We start from the raw sequence: 17,530 nt of genomic DNA, 5'->3' as shown, positions 1-17,530 counted from the left end.
TGATGGTTCCCTTAGTCCTGTATCAACTTGTCTTCCACCATCCAATTAGAAGAAATAGTGAAAGTTTCCACTAGCCACAGGTAGAATGGGGCCAAGACTAGACCTTTCTTTTGTGCCTGGTGGTGTACTGACAAAGCCCTCATCCAGTTTCCCAAACATCTCAGACCACGAAACACTGAGGGGCAATTGTTTTCTTTTAGAAAAGCTTGATGATTGTATACTCAGACTTGTATAGCAAGTCAGCTCACAGTATTGTATAATCTATGAGATATTTCATGTACTACCACCTCAAGTCTGTTAAAATTATGCAAATCTCATGCTCATCTGAATATTGAAATCTCTATCATAGTTCTCTGCCTTGCTCTTAAGTACAGGCTTTATATTCATGTATGTTTATCATCCTCAACCGAGACAAGAAGAGGTGTGGTTGTGAAGTCCTGGATGCCCAGAGGATGAGTTACACCAACAGCCTCCCACAAACACAAAAACCCTTGAATTTTACATGCATATGCATTTTGTGTCTGGCCTACAGTGCAATCACATTTACTTTACTATGAATAGAAGAAGGCTGAGCCTCAGAATGCAGAAGTGAAAGTGGATATTCCATGAATATACGTTACATTCATGCTAATACCGCCTTAGGATTCTACTGGACTCCATCCATTAGACATAACTCAAAAAGTGTGAAATGTATATCAATTTTCACTTTAGGTAACACCAATCTATAGTTAACTATAGATCATGGTATTTACAATACTATGTCATTAAATTATACAATACAAACACCAATCCATGAGTCTATAATAGCAATCTAGTGTATATTGCTCAGAGTGGGTTCTCATAGCCTTGTGCCCTATAAATCAATGATGATTACTCTAAAAAATATTACATATGACTTTGAACACATTTATCAAAAAACCTTATATTGATTTAAGTTTGAATATATGGATATTAAATTATGAAGATGTATATTAAATTATAATTTATCAGAAGCCTCACTCAAATGTTAGCTTAATCTCTCCTGGCTTCACAATAAAAATTTGCTACTAGTGTATATGTGAATATATGTATGTGTATATACACATATATATTCATACTAGTAGCAGATTTATATATATATACATATGTATATAAATATTATACATGTACAGAGTATATATGTATATATGTATAAGTAAATGTATGTGTATATTAGTTTATGTATATACGTATATAAACATATATATATACACATACATGTACTTAGGAGAAACATATATACACATATATATATGCACATATATGTATATGTTCACATGACTGCCTGCCTCCCTTTCTTCTCAGCTTCTTCTTGGACTTTCCCTCCTTAATGACATTGCTCACCACCAGAATTAAACTAAAAGGCCCCACTTATCCATTAAATGTCTCTAATTTGAACTTCCTTTTTAAATTCCATGTCTCAACTTATAAAAATTGAATTAGTATTTCTTTTTTTTCTATAGTTTAAGATCATCTACTTAAACATCATGTAAAGGAAGAGATTCTCATAGCAGACAAGAAACAGTAAAATGTGAAATAGAAGTTCAGAGAATTGGGTTCATCTGATCTTTAGACTCATTATATACATGCCTGAGCCTCCCCAATTACCTCATAAAACTAAGAACAATGTAGACATCTGTTCCTTGTAAGTACTGCAGTTTGAGGTAATCACAAGTACTGAGCTGGCTTCATTACCATCCCAGTGATCCTGAAGTCATTGTATCATTGAGTACCATACTCAGATAGCTTATATGTCAAATTCAGTACTATGACTCCTCAGAGAAAATCAGGTAAGATCCTTTCAAAGAAACATTACACCATACTGCAACTGTGCAAACAGGAACTCACAGCTTCCTCCACAGAGCATCAGGGCAAGCTAGACCCAAGGTTTCCTTACCTGGGTCAGGTGGCAGGCAAGCGCAGGAGAAGTGAGTGTTGTAACCCACTTTGAAATCAGAGTTGATAGGATAGTAATCTGCTAGCTTGATCATCTTCTTGAAAGCATCATAGATGAAGATGAAGCTAATGAGAGAGGAGAAACCTTCTTCCGTGAAACGGGTGAAGTACTGAACCAGGAAGCTCGCATCAGTGGCCACCAGGACGAGACACAAGAAGGCTGACCACAGGCCAATCCAAAGACGAAACTCCAAGTAATCAAAATTATGGTCCCTGGGAAGAAAAAGCAAACAAACAAAACCAAACAGGTATTTTGACTGTTTCTCCAGGATATATATGCAGAATATAAACCAACTAAAATGCCTTTAAGACACGAGATCACTTTCAGATACTCTGTATATAAAAGTTAATTTTTATCCAGAAAATTTTCAGGATTTGGTTACATGATATTACTATGCTACCTTTAAGAAATACTCTACAATTTACTAAAGAACCCCTGGTGGTGGGTTTAACAATAGACTAGCATTGCATCAGAGCACTCACCTGGTTCAGGTGTTTAGCTGATCTTTTTAATTAAGTGGCAAATGCAGCCTGACTCCTGCCATCTTTTTATGTATACATTCTTTTTGTTTTGTGTCACTGTAACTTGGCAGATGTGTTCACCTGGCTTTTCTTGTTTTTTCTTCTGTATTAAAAGTCTGGTGTTCATTTGGACAAAAATACACTCAGATCCAGCACACACACACACACACACACACACACACACACACACACACACACACGCACACACCCACAAAGAAAGAAATACTCTAAAACGTTTTACTGGGGGGGTGTCATTAATTATTGCTTTCAAATAATAACTTCTGTACTATGCAGGCTTCTGAGTACGGAACTATATCCAGGCTCTTATCCAACATTGAACCCTATAAACTAAAATACCAACTTAACAGATAGATAGACAGACAGACAGACAGACATAGTTGTGTGACAGTAGCCTGACTGTTTTAAATTAAACCAATTACTTTCTGATTGGAGTTGAGGGCTGCTGTCCTGTGCTTGGTACTATAAACCTGCTAAAAATGCATGACAGGCAAGGTCCCAGGGCCTAGGCAGGAATTTAATATTGCTGTCTACTTAAACGGATACAGTATAAAAATGACTACTAAATGTTAATGTTTGCAGACAAATGTACCTTTACTTAAATCAGAAAGTCTCTCTTCCTAGTGAGTGACATTGAAACCAGAGGTTTTGAATTCTCATGATATTGATGCTAAGTGATGATTGACTGCTCAGCCCTACACAGATATTTGCATTTATCTCTTGATACCTATTTCTTGCAATGCTCAAGAGTTCTGTAGCAAAGGGGCCACAAGGAATATAAGAGACTGAAGACATCTGTACTATCTTTGGGGGAAGAAAAAAATTACAATCCCAAATTTCCACAGTTGCTGTTTATTACACTAGTTTTTTTTTTTTTTTTTTTTTTTTTTTTTTTTTTAATGAGATCACCAATAGTCAAGCATTGGTAGGGAACAGGTTCATGGAGTCCTGTAACTCAAGGATTACCTATTAGCTGTAGGTAAATTCTGGCAGACTGGAAGTTATTGCCCTCACTTGCCTACCTACTAGCAAACCTGCTAGACTCCAATGAAAAATACCAAGTATGGTCGCACAAAAGACCCTCGTTGAACTAGGTGGGTGATAAAACATTAAAAAGGCTATCAGTCTTAGAAAAAAACTTCTGGGGATGAAAAGAGAGTTCATAGGGATGAAAGGGAGATAAGAGAGAGTATAACCATGCTGCATGTATGAAATTGTTAAAGAATAAGCTTAAATTTAAAAAAAAAAGAGTTTTTAAAATTGATATTCATGAAGTGTACAGAGTAAACTACTTAAAAGATGCCTAAAGGGTAATATACTGGATAGTGTCCTGGCTAATGAAGATAGCAGTAATGTTAGTATGTAGTGTGTGCTTAACTAAGATCTGTCTTCAACAGAAGGAGACAAAATGATAAAGACAGTTATAATATAAAATGCCAAGTGACGGTATCATGAGAGAAGAGAGTAAGTAACTTTGGGAGGCAATGAAGTTGCAGAAAGGACATCAAGGTGTTTGAGAATACGTATAAAGGAATGTTCCAGACTAAGAAAAGTCAGGTCAGGAAGTGAAAGAGTAGTCTAAAAGATATGTGGTCTAAGTTACCCTGCAATGTGCACTCTGAATAAAGTGTCCTTAGGAAGAGGAGAGAGGAGAAGCGTGGGCTGTTAGCAGATCAAAAGAGTTTGCCCTGCCAAGCTGCAGCCAAACACTACTGGTTCTCATTTGATGCCCACAGAGAGGACATCCTTTTACTATCGCTGTATGTGAAGTATCTGTGCTCTGCCTGGGCTTGTTCCACAGAAGTCTGGGAATGGTCCATCATTGTCATCATCTGAATTCGGCTACTCTCTTTCAGTACTCTGCCTATTTCTTCTAGGTCAAGATTGATAGAAAATGATGGGTCAAGCATTGATATTTCATGACTGTGTACTGGTTATCTTTTTAATAAGGTAGAGAGTGAGAGCTTTTTTTTAATGATTGCTAATTCATAAGTTTGTCATTTTATTTCATAACGTGATGAGAGCAAAGATAGAACCTAAGAACCAAGAATCCTGCATACTTGATTATCTTGGCCTTGTTTCTAGACAACAGGTTTCTGATAACTGTTAGCCACTGTCTGAACACTTTCCCAAAGGTATCATATTGCCTTGTTTCTTATCATCAACTCAGTTTGAGCAGCTAAATCTTTGCCTGATTAAAAAACCTCTGAACTCACTCATTTACTGATATCTGTCTACTTGAGTATTTGCCCTACTCAAAGCAATGTTCCACACGGGGGCCAATATGATCTTTTAAGTGCTGATCATGCACCTCAGCTGAAACGTTCCAATGACTTCCCAACTGCTCATAGAAGAGAATTCTACTCCTCCACCCAGAACAACACTCTTGCTCATTAAGAGGAGACTAATACATTCATTATAAATGGAGGAGAGCAATCCTGTAGCTCATGTCTTGACTACGACAGTGACTGGCAGTGGCCTGTGAGTTACTACATAGAGCTAGGAAATAATTATAGAATGCTAGATTTTAAAGTTTCTTACACACGAGTATAGTTAATTTTCTGTCAGCTTGACAGGGATACAGGGCCTGCAGATATATGGCAAAACAGTATTGTGTGTTGCCACAAGTCTATTTCTGGAGAGATTAACATTTAAATGCATGGACTTTGGGTAAATGTGGATAGGCTACATCCTGTTGTATGAAAAACAGAATAGAGAAAAAGAGAAAAAAATAAGTGGAAATTATGAACTTTAGTGTGATTCATGTTCTATAGATCTTCAGATATTTCAACAACAGCTTTACCTTCTATTCCAGTCCTGTGTGTATCTACATCTCTTACTGCTTAATGCCACGCACGTCTGTGTAAACTCTACTACTTATCGCTATGTCTGTGTAGGTTAAGCAGACTACAGGGGGGAAAATGCCCTAAGAATTGAGAGAGTTTACATTATCACATGAGATAGCTCCAAAAGTTAAGGAATGTTTTACTAACCAATTGAGCCAAACAGCATTTTTTCTTAAAATTTTAAAACTTTGATCTTTTTCTTTTTGGTTGGTTGGTTGGTTTTCTGTTTTGCTTTTGAGATAGGGGCTCACTCAATAGTCTAGGCTTGCATGGAACTCAATATACAACTCAATATATATAGCTGGCCTCGAAGTCAGAGCACTTCCTCTGCCTGTCTTCCACATACTAAAATTATCAGCACTCCCTACCATGCGCAAGACTGAAAGCTAAGGCCCTCCAGATTTGTTCCAAGAATGCTAGAAGTTGTTATAGAATTGATGTTTGCAAGAGAGGCTAGGAGACAAATCCATTAATTGTTAGCAATTAAAATATCATGAGTTTGGACACAGAGGACAAATATACATCCAAGTTTAAATCTTAGAAACTCAACAGTATACACCAAACTCGCTATTCAAAGAGACTTTCAAACCGCCGGCGTAGTTCAGTGAGAATGAACTCAAATAAAATCACTAACTAAAACAACAGCACTGCTATGAATTCACAGTGTTTACAGTTTCAAGAAGAACTGGAAGATGAGAACCTTAGTAGCAGACCAATTGGTAATCTGTGATGACTACTCTGATCCTGAGAAACAAGGATTCAACTACAGCTCCCGAAAGGGAAAAAATACGTTGGGGCAAAGCTGGGCAAGATGAAGTAATAGTCTCGTGACTGGACAACCATCTTGATTCTTTGGTGGACTGAAGAGGAAATGACCAAATGGAGACTGGACTTTATTTCCAAGACACACTAGGAAGCTTTTTTTCCATGGAGCATCTGAAGCTTGATGGCGGGTCAAAGCAGCTTTGGGAAACAGTGCGCTACAAATAACTTTGTGTCCTGAGGAAATAGCAGCGTTACTGGGATTTGAAGAGAAGTAAATGAATAAATTCACAGCGCGGTGAATAAAAGTACCATTTGTCACATAATAGGCGACATTGGGTTTAAGGCAGTTTTGCAAATGTTTCTCGTTGCTTTACAACTGTTTTCAAATAAATTGCTGGAAACTATGTAACAGAACCAATTATGATGAAACAGAAGGGAAAGTGAGAAAGGAACTCACTCCCTTGGTGGAAGGAAATACTCTGTAGCCTACAAAAAGTAAAACAAACTAAGGCGCAAACATTTTCTGTAGATTCAGACTCTGATCACATTGCATCCAATAAATCTTGCGGCAAGCCTCTGTCTGTTTGTTCCTGTTTATAGCACACACTTGTTTAATCTTCCCATGAAGCCTTTCTTGTCTCACAAAATGTTTTCTTAAACATATAAAAACTGTTTTGACTCTCTCTATAAACTGACATGAATAAAATTCTTTCCATGTCCCTCTCAGAATTATGGTGAAGGAGAAATTCGTAATAATGTTCTACAGAAACGTCACAGTTCTATTTAATCATTGCAACTTCAAGTGCTCAGAAGGTTTTTCACTGATGTTCTCTGCCCAGCTATTTTTTTTTTTTTTTTTTAAAGAGGTTTCAACCCCACATTGTCTCATTTAACTTCTGATCCGTTTTCACAATTTCAAAAGTTCTGTGAAAGCCGTTAAGTCCACAAGTACTGTTATGGTTTGGTTTGATATGAAATGTGCCCCCCAGGGTTGTGGGTTAGAACACACATGATCACCAGCTGGTAGTACTATACGGGAAAGGGATGGGAGTTTCAGAAGGCGGAAGCCTGCTGAAGGAAGTAGAACCCTGAGGTTGTATGGCCTGGCCCCATTTCCTATTCTTTCTCCTCCTCCAGGCCCCCCTCACACTTCTTTTAGCCATGTTTGCCTAGCAGTGAACTGTAAGTCAGCATAAACCCTTTCTCCTCTGAGTTACAGTTTGTCAGAGTCTCGTAGAATGGCCACAGAGAAGTAACAAGTGTAGTTACTGTGGAGACACTGGCTGTTCTAAAATTAAAATCCTGCAATGGGCAACAATACAGGATATGGAAATTCTGCAAAGGGATGCCCACAGGACACATCAAACCATGATCTAAGCACTGAGAACATCTAGTAAAGGCAATCCTGTCCTAAAAGTATAGCAAACACAGCAGAGATAGACAAGAATACCCAATTTTACTTTGAATCTATTCCTGTGAAAAATATAAAATAAAAAATAAAAAATAAATTAAATAATTTCCTTATCTCAATTACCCACCCCACCCCCATTTAAAATGATCCATCAATTTCTAAATGAAAATATTGGCATCACTACTATCCATCTGAGTTCTAGATGCTCAATCTTCAGTGAAGAACAGGGGAACCACAGGAAGAACATTCAGTTTCTTTCATGAATGAACCAGACAACCTAGCACAAGTCATTTTGTTTCTTCACTGTTTCAGTATCATGACAGAAAGGGGCATTTTAACATGGGACCCAAGGAAAATAAAATTAACAGGCTATTCACAAAAGCTTAACTCCCCCTCCCCTTAAAAAGGCAGTGCAGATCCACTCAGAGCTAACTAGAGCGAGGAAGCCATTATCAATCTTGGGCTTTTAAAGGTCACACAAGGAATGGAGTTACAAGAGCCTGGTGAGCTAAAACTAGGCTAGACAGGCCACCTGACAGAGGCCAGTGTCAGGAAGCAAGCCAGGCTGCTGTGTTGAAAGCAGGGGATGATGAGAGAACATGACATCCTGAAACTTTGCTCTCTCTTCATTATCTAAACCAGCGGGAAGCCCTGGAGGGCAAAGGCATCTGGGGCTTTTAATCCTTGGGAGTCAGCCTTTAGGACATAAAACAAGCCAATGTGGAAGAGAATTCTCGGGGAAGGAGTGAGCAGAAAGCACAACAGATGGGCCTCTTGAAATGATTGTAAACTAAGCTCTGGACAACTTAATCATTAAGGCACTTTTGACTTCCAAATCTTATCGCTCCAGTATTTTGGCAGCTTCTTAGATCTATTTCACGGCTACTTTGTGCTTCCTCCAGATGGAACAACATAAGAGAACCAATAACCAGGCAGGCAGGTAGACAGACAGACAGGCAGGCAGGCAGACAGACAGACAGATACATACTTGCTGAAGTTAAAAAGAAGCCTCTCAAACACCAACACTGGTCCCGTGCTGCTCAAGATGGTAAGCGGTTGACCCGCAAAAAGGCAGAAGATGGCTCCGGAGACAGCAGTGCCCAGGAAACTCTCCAACACACCCTACAAGAAAGAACATGCAGGTGGTAAAGCAAAAGCAAACCGAAGAGCCCATATCTCTTCTTCCTATTTGTGATGTCAGCCAAAGAATGGAGCTGTGCATGTTTATAATACACTCCCTAGCAAATAAAACAAGAGTCCATGAAATAACACCGCAGGTCTTTGCACACACATAACATAAATCTTCGCTATTGCCAAGAGTTGATTGTTCGACAATGCAGCCATGACTAAGACGGGAACAGCATCCCTGACCATTACTTAAAAAACGTATTGAGGGATCCGTCAATAAAAATCATACTCGATAAGCCCACCAAACAGAAGAATTGATCAGTATTCTTTTTAAAAATCTATTTTTCTCCTTGTGTTTCTTCATTGTTTGCTTCAGTGCCATTATATCTTGCACTTAGTAGGTACTTTTGAGTAGCTACAAATTAAGCAGAAAGCCTTTTTTTTTTTTTTCCCTAACAGAGAATATTTGAAAGGTGGAGGCTGAGAATGAAGGGGACAAAGGCAGGATGCCTTTTTAACAATTATTCCATGCCTGTTTTCATTTCATCCGTGTAAACGCGCATTCTGATTATATCTACCCCATTTCGCCATACTGAATCATTCCTGGACACCTCCAGCCGCCATATCACCTCCCAACTTAATATCCCCTCTCTTCTTTTTCTCCTCATAACCCACTAAGTCCAGTAAGTGTTGCATATGTGTGAGTGAATATAAAGGGCTATCTGCTGGAATATGAGCAACCTTGCAGAGGCCACATTCCAGAGGAAAACTGACTCTTCCTCCCCCAACAACCATTAACTGTCAACAATAGCTTTCAGTTGAACATTTGCAATATTTAAGCCACCAATTGTAAAAAGTAAAAAAAAAAAAAAAAAAAAAAAAAATTGCTGCTGATGACAGACAATGATTGTCATTCAGTGCTAACACATAGTCTAATGCAAACTGCATAAAAGCTTCAAGAAATTTTACAGTCAGAGGCAATAACTGTGCAGAGACATTATATAGTGAAAGCTTTTGTTGACACCTCTGAACATCAACTCATTCTTTTCCTTTAGCACAACAGGAAGCAACATACAAAAGAATCACTAACTTACAAAACGACCTTCCTTAATCATGTTGTGGAGAGTACAGGTTTGAATCTAGCAGGAGTGATGGACAAGCCCGAAAGGGTCCCCTGTCCCCCCATATAATACTGTCCTGATTTCTTGCTTGTTGACATTGTGATAGTGAGGTGAGTTAAGCAATGTGCATGCACTGTGGATAAGAGCTATTGGATGTGTGTGCCCATCTAACCACACATCTCTCTTTGCAAGTATTAAAGGTGTGGAAAATCCTAGATAGGGAAATTGCTAGGTCCTGACCATAAACAGGGAGCTTTCACAATTTTACCTTTATTTATTTTTTTATAGATCCGCTAAAAGCTAAGAATTTAAACAATCCAACTGACCAGATGATCCACTTACACGGTAGTATAAAACGTGTCATTTATGACACAGTCTAAGCGTATTTAATAGGCAAAGAGACTGTATCATTCTCCATTAGACACCAAAGAACCCCTATGTCTTATCCTTAGCATAGGACCAAAACACGGCTCAGGCTGGGCGTAAGGCGGAATGTAAAATTGGAAAGGAGGAACTTGAGATTTCAGATCCTCAGCTTGGCTTGACAGAGCCATCAATCTCGGGGAGGACAGGAACAAGGTCTTCCTGCATCTTCTGTTTCTCCTCCCATCCTGCTGCCCACCATCCCTCCACGAGCTTTGCAGGCTCTCAACTAGTGCTGAAGGAACCAAAGACAAGCCCAAGTGACACCCTAGGTCTCCTTATCAAAGGTCAAGAGCCCTGGCTGCTCAATTAGTAAAGACGGCAACCGTTTCTTCCAGAAAACCACGGTGATTTATGGAAGCCACGTGATGACTCAAAGGCAGATTATTTTTATTGCAGCGCTTGATCCCTTCGTAAGTGCTAGTTTTCCATTCTGTGGCTGACAATTCTGAAGTAGAGACAGGTGATTTATTATACACACTGCACTGGAAACTTGCTTAAGCTGAGAGAGGCTTGCAGCAATTCTGAGAAAAGAACCATTTTCACCACATTTTGACATATTCCTATTCACGACCCAGAATTTTTTTTTTCTTCAATAATCCGAGGCAATGAATAACGCTCACTGTAACTAGAGGTCAACGGAACTTATAAAACATACCACTGTAAACACCTTTTAAGATTTATCCTATCCAGTGTTTGCCACTACTGAATTTTAAAAGAGAACTTCTTTGAGTCATGTCTTGTCAACAGCCACGAGTCTTAGAGATACTCCCACATCTGACTTCTAGAAGGAAAGAATTTCTTAGCACTTCACAAAGGTGCAGTTGGCTGGGCTTCGGGGGACATGAGGGGACACAGAGTGTCCTGACACTCTTGGTTGGCCTTCCTCCTTCCTCCCTTCCTATCAGAGGATTCCTACAGGGAGCCAGCAGGAGAAGCAGACAGCCAGCAATCAAGAAATCCAGAGTCTAGACTGTTCTGCCACAAGAGATCCGACGACGATCTTCAGAATGTCACTTCGCTTCTTTCAAGTAATAAAATAAATGGAAATTAAATGGCAACAGAGTAGAGAAATGGGTTCTGCATTCACAGCCTCCAGGTGCCTTAAAGGCTGTGTCACAGTCGTAGCATAACCCCTAATCTGCATGTTAGATCAGACAGACTATGGGACATGCCTATAACAGTCTCTGGTGGCTAAAAGCTTTTTGAACAGCAGCAGCCTCTCATATGCCACATGCTTATTTGGATATAAGATAAAGAAGTGGGGGGGCTTGATGATCCCTAAGGTCTCAGCCAGCTGGATCAGCACCTGCAGACATAGGACTATGTGAGCTTACATCAGCTCCACCAGTCACTGCCCTAGAGCCAAGTATCTCTGCCAAGCCTATTGCTACCTCACTAGATCATTACTTGGATCAGAGCAATGGCTCTCAACCTTCCTGATGCTGCAACCCTTTAATACAGTTCCTCATGCTGTGGTGACCCCCTGCCTCAACCATAAAATTATTTTGTTACTACTTCATAATTGTAATGTTGCTACTGTTATGTGCCGTAATGGATATGCAGGACGCAGAGGAGGAGGAGGAGGAGGAAGAAGAAAAGCGGAGCAGAAGCACATGGCCTGGAGAAACCACAAGTTCTAAGGGGTCTCCTAGATGTGGAAGATGGTAGTGTAGTGGTAGATCTGCCCAGTCTAGGCGAACAACATGTATTCATATTAATTGAGTCGTGTTTTCATTGCGGGGGCATATTTGGGTTGGAGATTTACCGCAACAACCTGATTTGTAGGGTAACTGATACACGACCCCCAAAGGGGTCATGACCCACAGGCTGAGAACTGCTGGATTAAATGGAAAAGAACTCAGAGCACAGTGGAACATGAAGTAGAGATGTAAGATTAGGTCTCTTCCCTGTGCCTTTCTCACCCCCTTCCCCACACCCAGGAATTATTACTTCTTTTTCCTTCAAAACAGGAAGAAGGAAAGCTGGAAGGAATGGCTTAAATAGAGAAGAGTCCTTTGTAGGAAGGGGCAGGGTCTCTTGAATTCTGCCTTAAAATATAGATATGTTGGGGGCAACACTATGGCCTGAAGAGTTAATTCTTACATTAAAATGGATGCTTAAAATCAAAACAAAACAGTCTATTTATGTGACAGGATCCAAATCAAAACTCTCACACAAAACAACTTGCAACTGTTTCTCTGCTTGCAGGAGGGTGTGAAATTTAGCCCAAGATAGCCTCTGCTTCTCAACACAGCCAGAAAAAGTAGAACACGTCTCAAACCTTCAAAATCAAGCATAGAGAAATATAAACCATAGGAGGAAGAGGCAAAAGAAATGTTCAAATGCAGCCGAGTTTAAAATGTCAGACTTCTGTGACTACTGGGAGTGGCATGACCCCCATAGCAACGGAAAGCGAGGGCTCAGGAGAGTTGGATATTAGACATTAAAGATGCATACCTTCACCTCATTGCAATTTATCTTGACATGACACCACAAAATAATGTTTGAGACTCTATAGCCTTTCTAGGAAGGACCATGTTGTTTTGGTTCACAATTGTTAGCCTGTACAGGAGAGCTTGCTTGGCAGCCATAAGAGAAAGGGAAGAAACAGCATAAAGGCTAAGAAAAACACCAGATTTTCTGTTTCTTAGACAATTTGCAAACTAGTAGAACTTAGAAAATAAAATATTTCAGTTGTACTCAATGACAGTGCTATTCACCAATATCACTGTGATATGACAAGCTTTAAAAATGTTTTTTGTTATTGTTGTTTCATTTCATATTCATAAAGAGAGAAAAATGAGCTCATGAACAGTCCAGCCTGCCGAATAATAAAATTGAATTTATGTAGATGAGTCCTTGAATCTGAAGTTCAGCCAAGGAAAAGAAACCAAGCGGCTGATGCCGCAAGAAACAGTAAGGCAAAACCGGCTCAACTGCAATGTTTACTGTTTTGTGTGTTTGTGTGTTTGCTTGTTTGTTTGTTTGTTTGTTTAAGCAAAGGTCTTAGTTTGTAGTTCAGCCTGACTTCTTTGTTGTCTAGGCTGACAATCAATCTCATGCCCACCTTCACCTTGTGAGTGCTGAAACCTGCAAGGATTTTAATGTCATGTCCCAGTAGAAGCTAAATCCCATTATTAAAAGTAAGTTAGGAATGATACAAGCGGGACGAGGGAAGCAGCTTAGCAGTTAAGAGCACACATTTGCTCCTGCAGAGAGCCTGGATTCAGTTCTCAGAACCCACATGGTGCCCCTCACAACTTTTTGTAACTCCAGTTCCAGTGGATCAGAAATACACCCCTGGCCTCTGCAGACACCGGGCACGTGTCGGATGCACACATGCAAGAAACACACACACACACACACACTCTAAAATAAATAAAAAATTTTAAGGAAAGAAGGAATGCAAGTATTGAGGTCAAATTCAGGTCACATGAGAATTACTTGAGAAAGCCCATGTGTTGATTTGTTTGTTATACACTAATCCTTCATATTCACACCGAGCAATTAAGTCGGCATCTCTGCAAAAGGACAGGAGATGAAGCCTAGAGAATGAATTCTCAGAGCTCCCAGGTGATTCTCTTGAGGTCCAAGTTTGAGGTATACCCATTGGACATCTCCCTCCCTCCTTCACAAGAGCCTAAGAGCTAGTCACACATGCAATGACAGAAGGCTGGCTGTTGAGCCTTTGTTTTTAATCCCACATTGAGGCAGCTTCACCCTCTATCATTCCTGTCCTGCATGGTCATGCCCCTGCTGTTATGCGTGTCTTAAACAGGATTTCAGACCACCCTGGCAGCAGGAACTAAATAATTAGGAAAGACAAACTACATCTCTGTTTGAGAAAAGTGTGAGCCCAGGACTTCAGCAAGAGAGTTTGTACTCTCTGGGAATAGGATAAGGGGCAAGATAGAGATGCCTTATGTTCTTTGAAGAGCTGTGAACATGTATGTGAAACAGCCAACTCTAGTCTAACATTACACAAAAAAAATCAATTCCAGATGTACAAAACAACTAAACGAGAACATAAAAGGGCTGAAGTATGTGGGGAAATATTTTTCTAATCTTTGGGAGGGGAAGCCTCTTTAAATATAGCGTGCAAACAAGAGACAAGGGCGGGGGTGGGGGGGGTGGGAAGGCTTGAGTGCTAAAGTTAAAATCTGTACAGCCAGAGACACCACACACACAGTTAAAAGACATCATGGCATTAGAAAAACGCTTAGTAAATCTTTGCCGAATAAGTAAAGGAAAACACCTTTATTATACAGGGAGTTAAGAAGAGAAATTAAATGTCCCCAAAGGAGAATACAGCAAGAATACAAGCACAGGGAAGGATGGATAGTCGGTATCGATGCGGATGGATACCCAGGCTCATTAAAACAACAGGAGTGGGATCAAATCAAAGCAAGCCATTCTTTTTCAATACACAGCATAACAAAAGGGAGAATCTAGGATGAAAAGGGGTGGGTGGGCATGTGGGTACTCCTGCCCACTATTGGTAGGAATATGAATTAGGATAACCTTTGTTAGTATAATTTGAAATAAATAATCAATATATTGCACAATAATGTTGTTAGGGACTTACCTTAAGGAGATAATTATAAATAATAAGTATATAGTTGATGATCACAGTATTCTTTATAAAAGAGAAAACTGGGACAAACTGAGAATATAAATTTATTAAATAAATTATAGTGCATATATCATGTGATAGCCACTAGAATTATGTTAAAGAACCTATTAAAGTAGGAAATGCCCACAAAATATAAATGTCATAAAATATGAATATATAACCTCATTTACATAATATCCTACATGTTTATCTACCTGTGTATTTATGTTTTGCAATATGTATGAAAAGATACAATGAAAATGTCATATTGGAGAAGCTATTTTCAAAATAGCCATAAGCTAAACATGATAAATTTTTACTTTGGCATCATGCCCTATCTTATCCAGGTGACTTTAATTTTCTGATCATCAAACAAACAAAGCTGACAAACATCTTTCTAATAAAAAAGTATCAATGACTTAACTTCTGTCAATTAAACTTTACTCAGAACTGCTAAAGCAAGATTTGCATGTGGAGGGGTGTGTGTCCACTCATGCTATGTGCAGGTAAGTGGAGTGTGCGTGTGTGTATGTACATACACATGTAGGCGGGGGGGATGGGGGAAAGGTTGCCGTCAGGAGTCTTCATTGATTATCCACTACCTTATATATTGAGGAAACAACTCTCAACTGTGCCCAGACCTCACAAGTATAGTTACTCCAGCTAGCAGGCTTGCTCCAGGGATATCCTGTCTCTGCCACCAGATTGCTATTATTCCGGGGATCTGCCATGCCCTCCAGCATCTATGTGGGGGGGGTCAGCAGCTCTTGAGATCTCAACTGCAGCTCTCAGCACTCCCAAGACACACACTTTAGCCACGGAGACATCTTCTTAGCCTGTAAAACATGTTTTGAAAGGCTAACGGTTCCTTTCTAGAACCCTGTAAGCAAGATGGGTTTCTTCCTCTGTCACTAAACAGGCTTGCTTACTTGGGCCGACCAAAATATCAAGTTGTATCAGCCCCACAGGCTACTCTTCCTTCGCACGTGGAAGCCACAATATGCTGCTGTACGGGTTAATAAGTTTTTGTGTTTCCTACTTCTCAAGGAAAAGCATGTCGGTGTCAAAGAGCAACAGTCAGACAGCCCGATATTATTGTCTGTTTCTCAGTAAATTATCAATTCATGTCAATCCTGCTGCTGCAAGCTATGCATGACAGGCAGTGTGAAGAAGCACCTTTCTCACAGACACAAGAAAGGGTACTTTTCCAACTTGAGCAGATTGGTGAAAATCTCTCAGCACAGCAGAATGTTAAAATAAAGCCTCAAATTTGGAGATGCCAGCTAAAAATGTTCCTTATTATGAGACAAGTTCTCTTAAAATGTGCTCTGTTAGGCTCCATAAATATCACGAATTTCACAGAATGCTAAAAATCTTACTGCACTTTTTTGCTGAAAGGTTTGTGAAAATAGGATTATATTTACTCCTGAAAAAAAAATTAAGATGGCTTTCTTCACTCAGTCTTCACTCTAGACTATGCTTAGTCATTCACAATCAAATGTACACTTCCATTAAAATATGTTCTCTTTACGCTAGAGAAGAACAATTCTTAAATAACACAGGGCCTGCCACCAAGCCTCCTCGAAGATTCTTTACCCTAACATCCTCCTCAAAATCTAAGTGATTATTCACTGTGTTAGCAAAGAAGTATTTTCTTTATAGGATGACCAACTGAACCTAGGGCTTTCTCCAACGTTAATCAAGTGCCCTACCACTGAACTATTTCTTCAACTCTTGGTTTACTATTTTAAAGTAGAGTCTTGTTAAGTAGCTCAGGTTGGCCTTGAACTTGAAATCCTCCTGCCTCAGCCTCCTGAGTAGCTAGAATCACATCCCTGTTCCATCAGGCCCAACTCCATATAATAGCTCTGAAAATGAAAAACGCTTAAGTGTAATAAATAGTGGAATGTATTTTTATATCAATATTAAAGGCAATTTCAAAGTATCTAAATAAGCAGAGAAATACACTTGTCTGGTAACCAAGAATGTAAATATGATATCAGCGTGCATGGTGTCATGGTTTAATTATGGAGGGGATAAGATTTCAGAACAGTGAGGCTGAAAACTATTTCTTTACTATACAGCAAGGAAAGTAGAGAATCAACTTAATGGGATTTACCCAGAAGGATAAGTGATGCACTATTCTTAAACGTCAGGAATTGATGGTTCTCTATACTCTAATAAAGAGAAGTGGGCACAAGTTGAGGTTGAGTTCTATAGGAATGTAAGGTTAACCCTTGGCAAAGTAGTTCAGTTGCTCCAAGAAACCCAAGCTAAACTATAATGCCCACACTTATTTATATAAGAAATTTGTAAATGTCCTCTTGGTAAGCCCCAGCATCTTCTAAGAGTTTCCTGCTTGACAAAATATATCTTCTAACACTGGGGAAGACACAGAGTTATATGTGCTGGCATTACAATTTTATCAAACTGTCAGCCACTGTAGCCTCGACTGCTTTATTCTGAACACAGTTCTATGAGAAATGATCTTTGCCACTTCAAGATGATCTGTTTCCACACATGCATGCACACACAAATGCACAATGATATATACAAGCATATAAATAGATAAGATACATATATATTTCATAAAAGATGTTATAGAGATTATAGATGATGGTAGCTACATAATAGATAGATAGATAGATAGATAGATAGATAGATAGATAGATAATAGATAAATGGATAGATGATGGATAGATAGATA

The 17,530-nt window shown here is 39.3% G+C and overlaps 1 protein-coding gene across 7 annotated transcripts in view; it reads right to left on the bottom strand.

Moving 5' to 3' along the window:
- The window catches only part of Slc4a4 (solute carrier family 4 member 4), a 326,617-nt gene that overhangs the window by 70,369 nt on the left and 238,718 nt on the right, over positions 1-17,530 (bottom strand). For all 7 annotated transcript variants that reach the window (XM_021210774.2, XM_021210776.2, XM_021210775.2 and 4 more), the window contains 2 exons: positions 8,525-8,658; positions 1,916-2,187 (listed from right to left, as the gene is read on the bottom strand). In XM_021210774.2, the coding sequence (XP_021066433.1) occupies positions 1,916-2,187; positions 8,525-8,658 (406 nt within the window). The remainder of the gene's footprint in view (positions 1-1,915; positions 2,188-8,524; positions 8,659-17,530) is intronic.

The sequence above is a fragment of the Mus pahari genome, chromosome 13 (genome assembly GCF_900095145.1).
Source record: "Mus pahari chromosome 13, PAHARI_EIJ_v1.1, whole genome shotgun sequence".
Lineage (NCBI taxonomy): Eukaryota > Metazoa > Chordata > Mammalia > Rodentia > Muridae > Mus > Mus pahari.
Note: the sequence above shows the minus strand (reverse complement) of the source record. Positions and strands in the feature narration are given on the sequence as shown.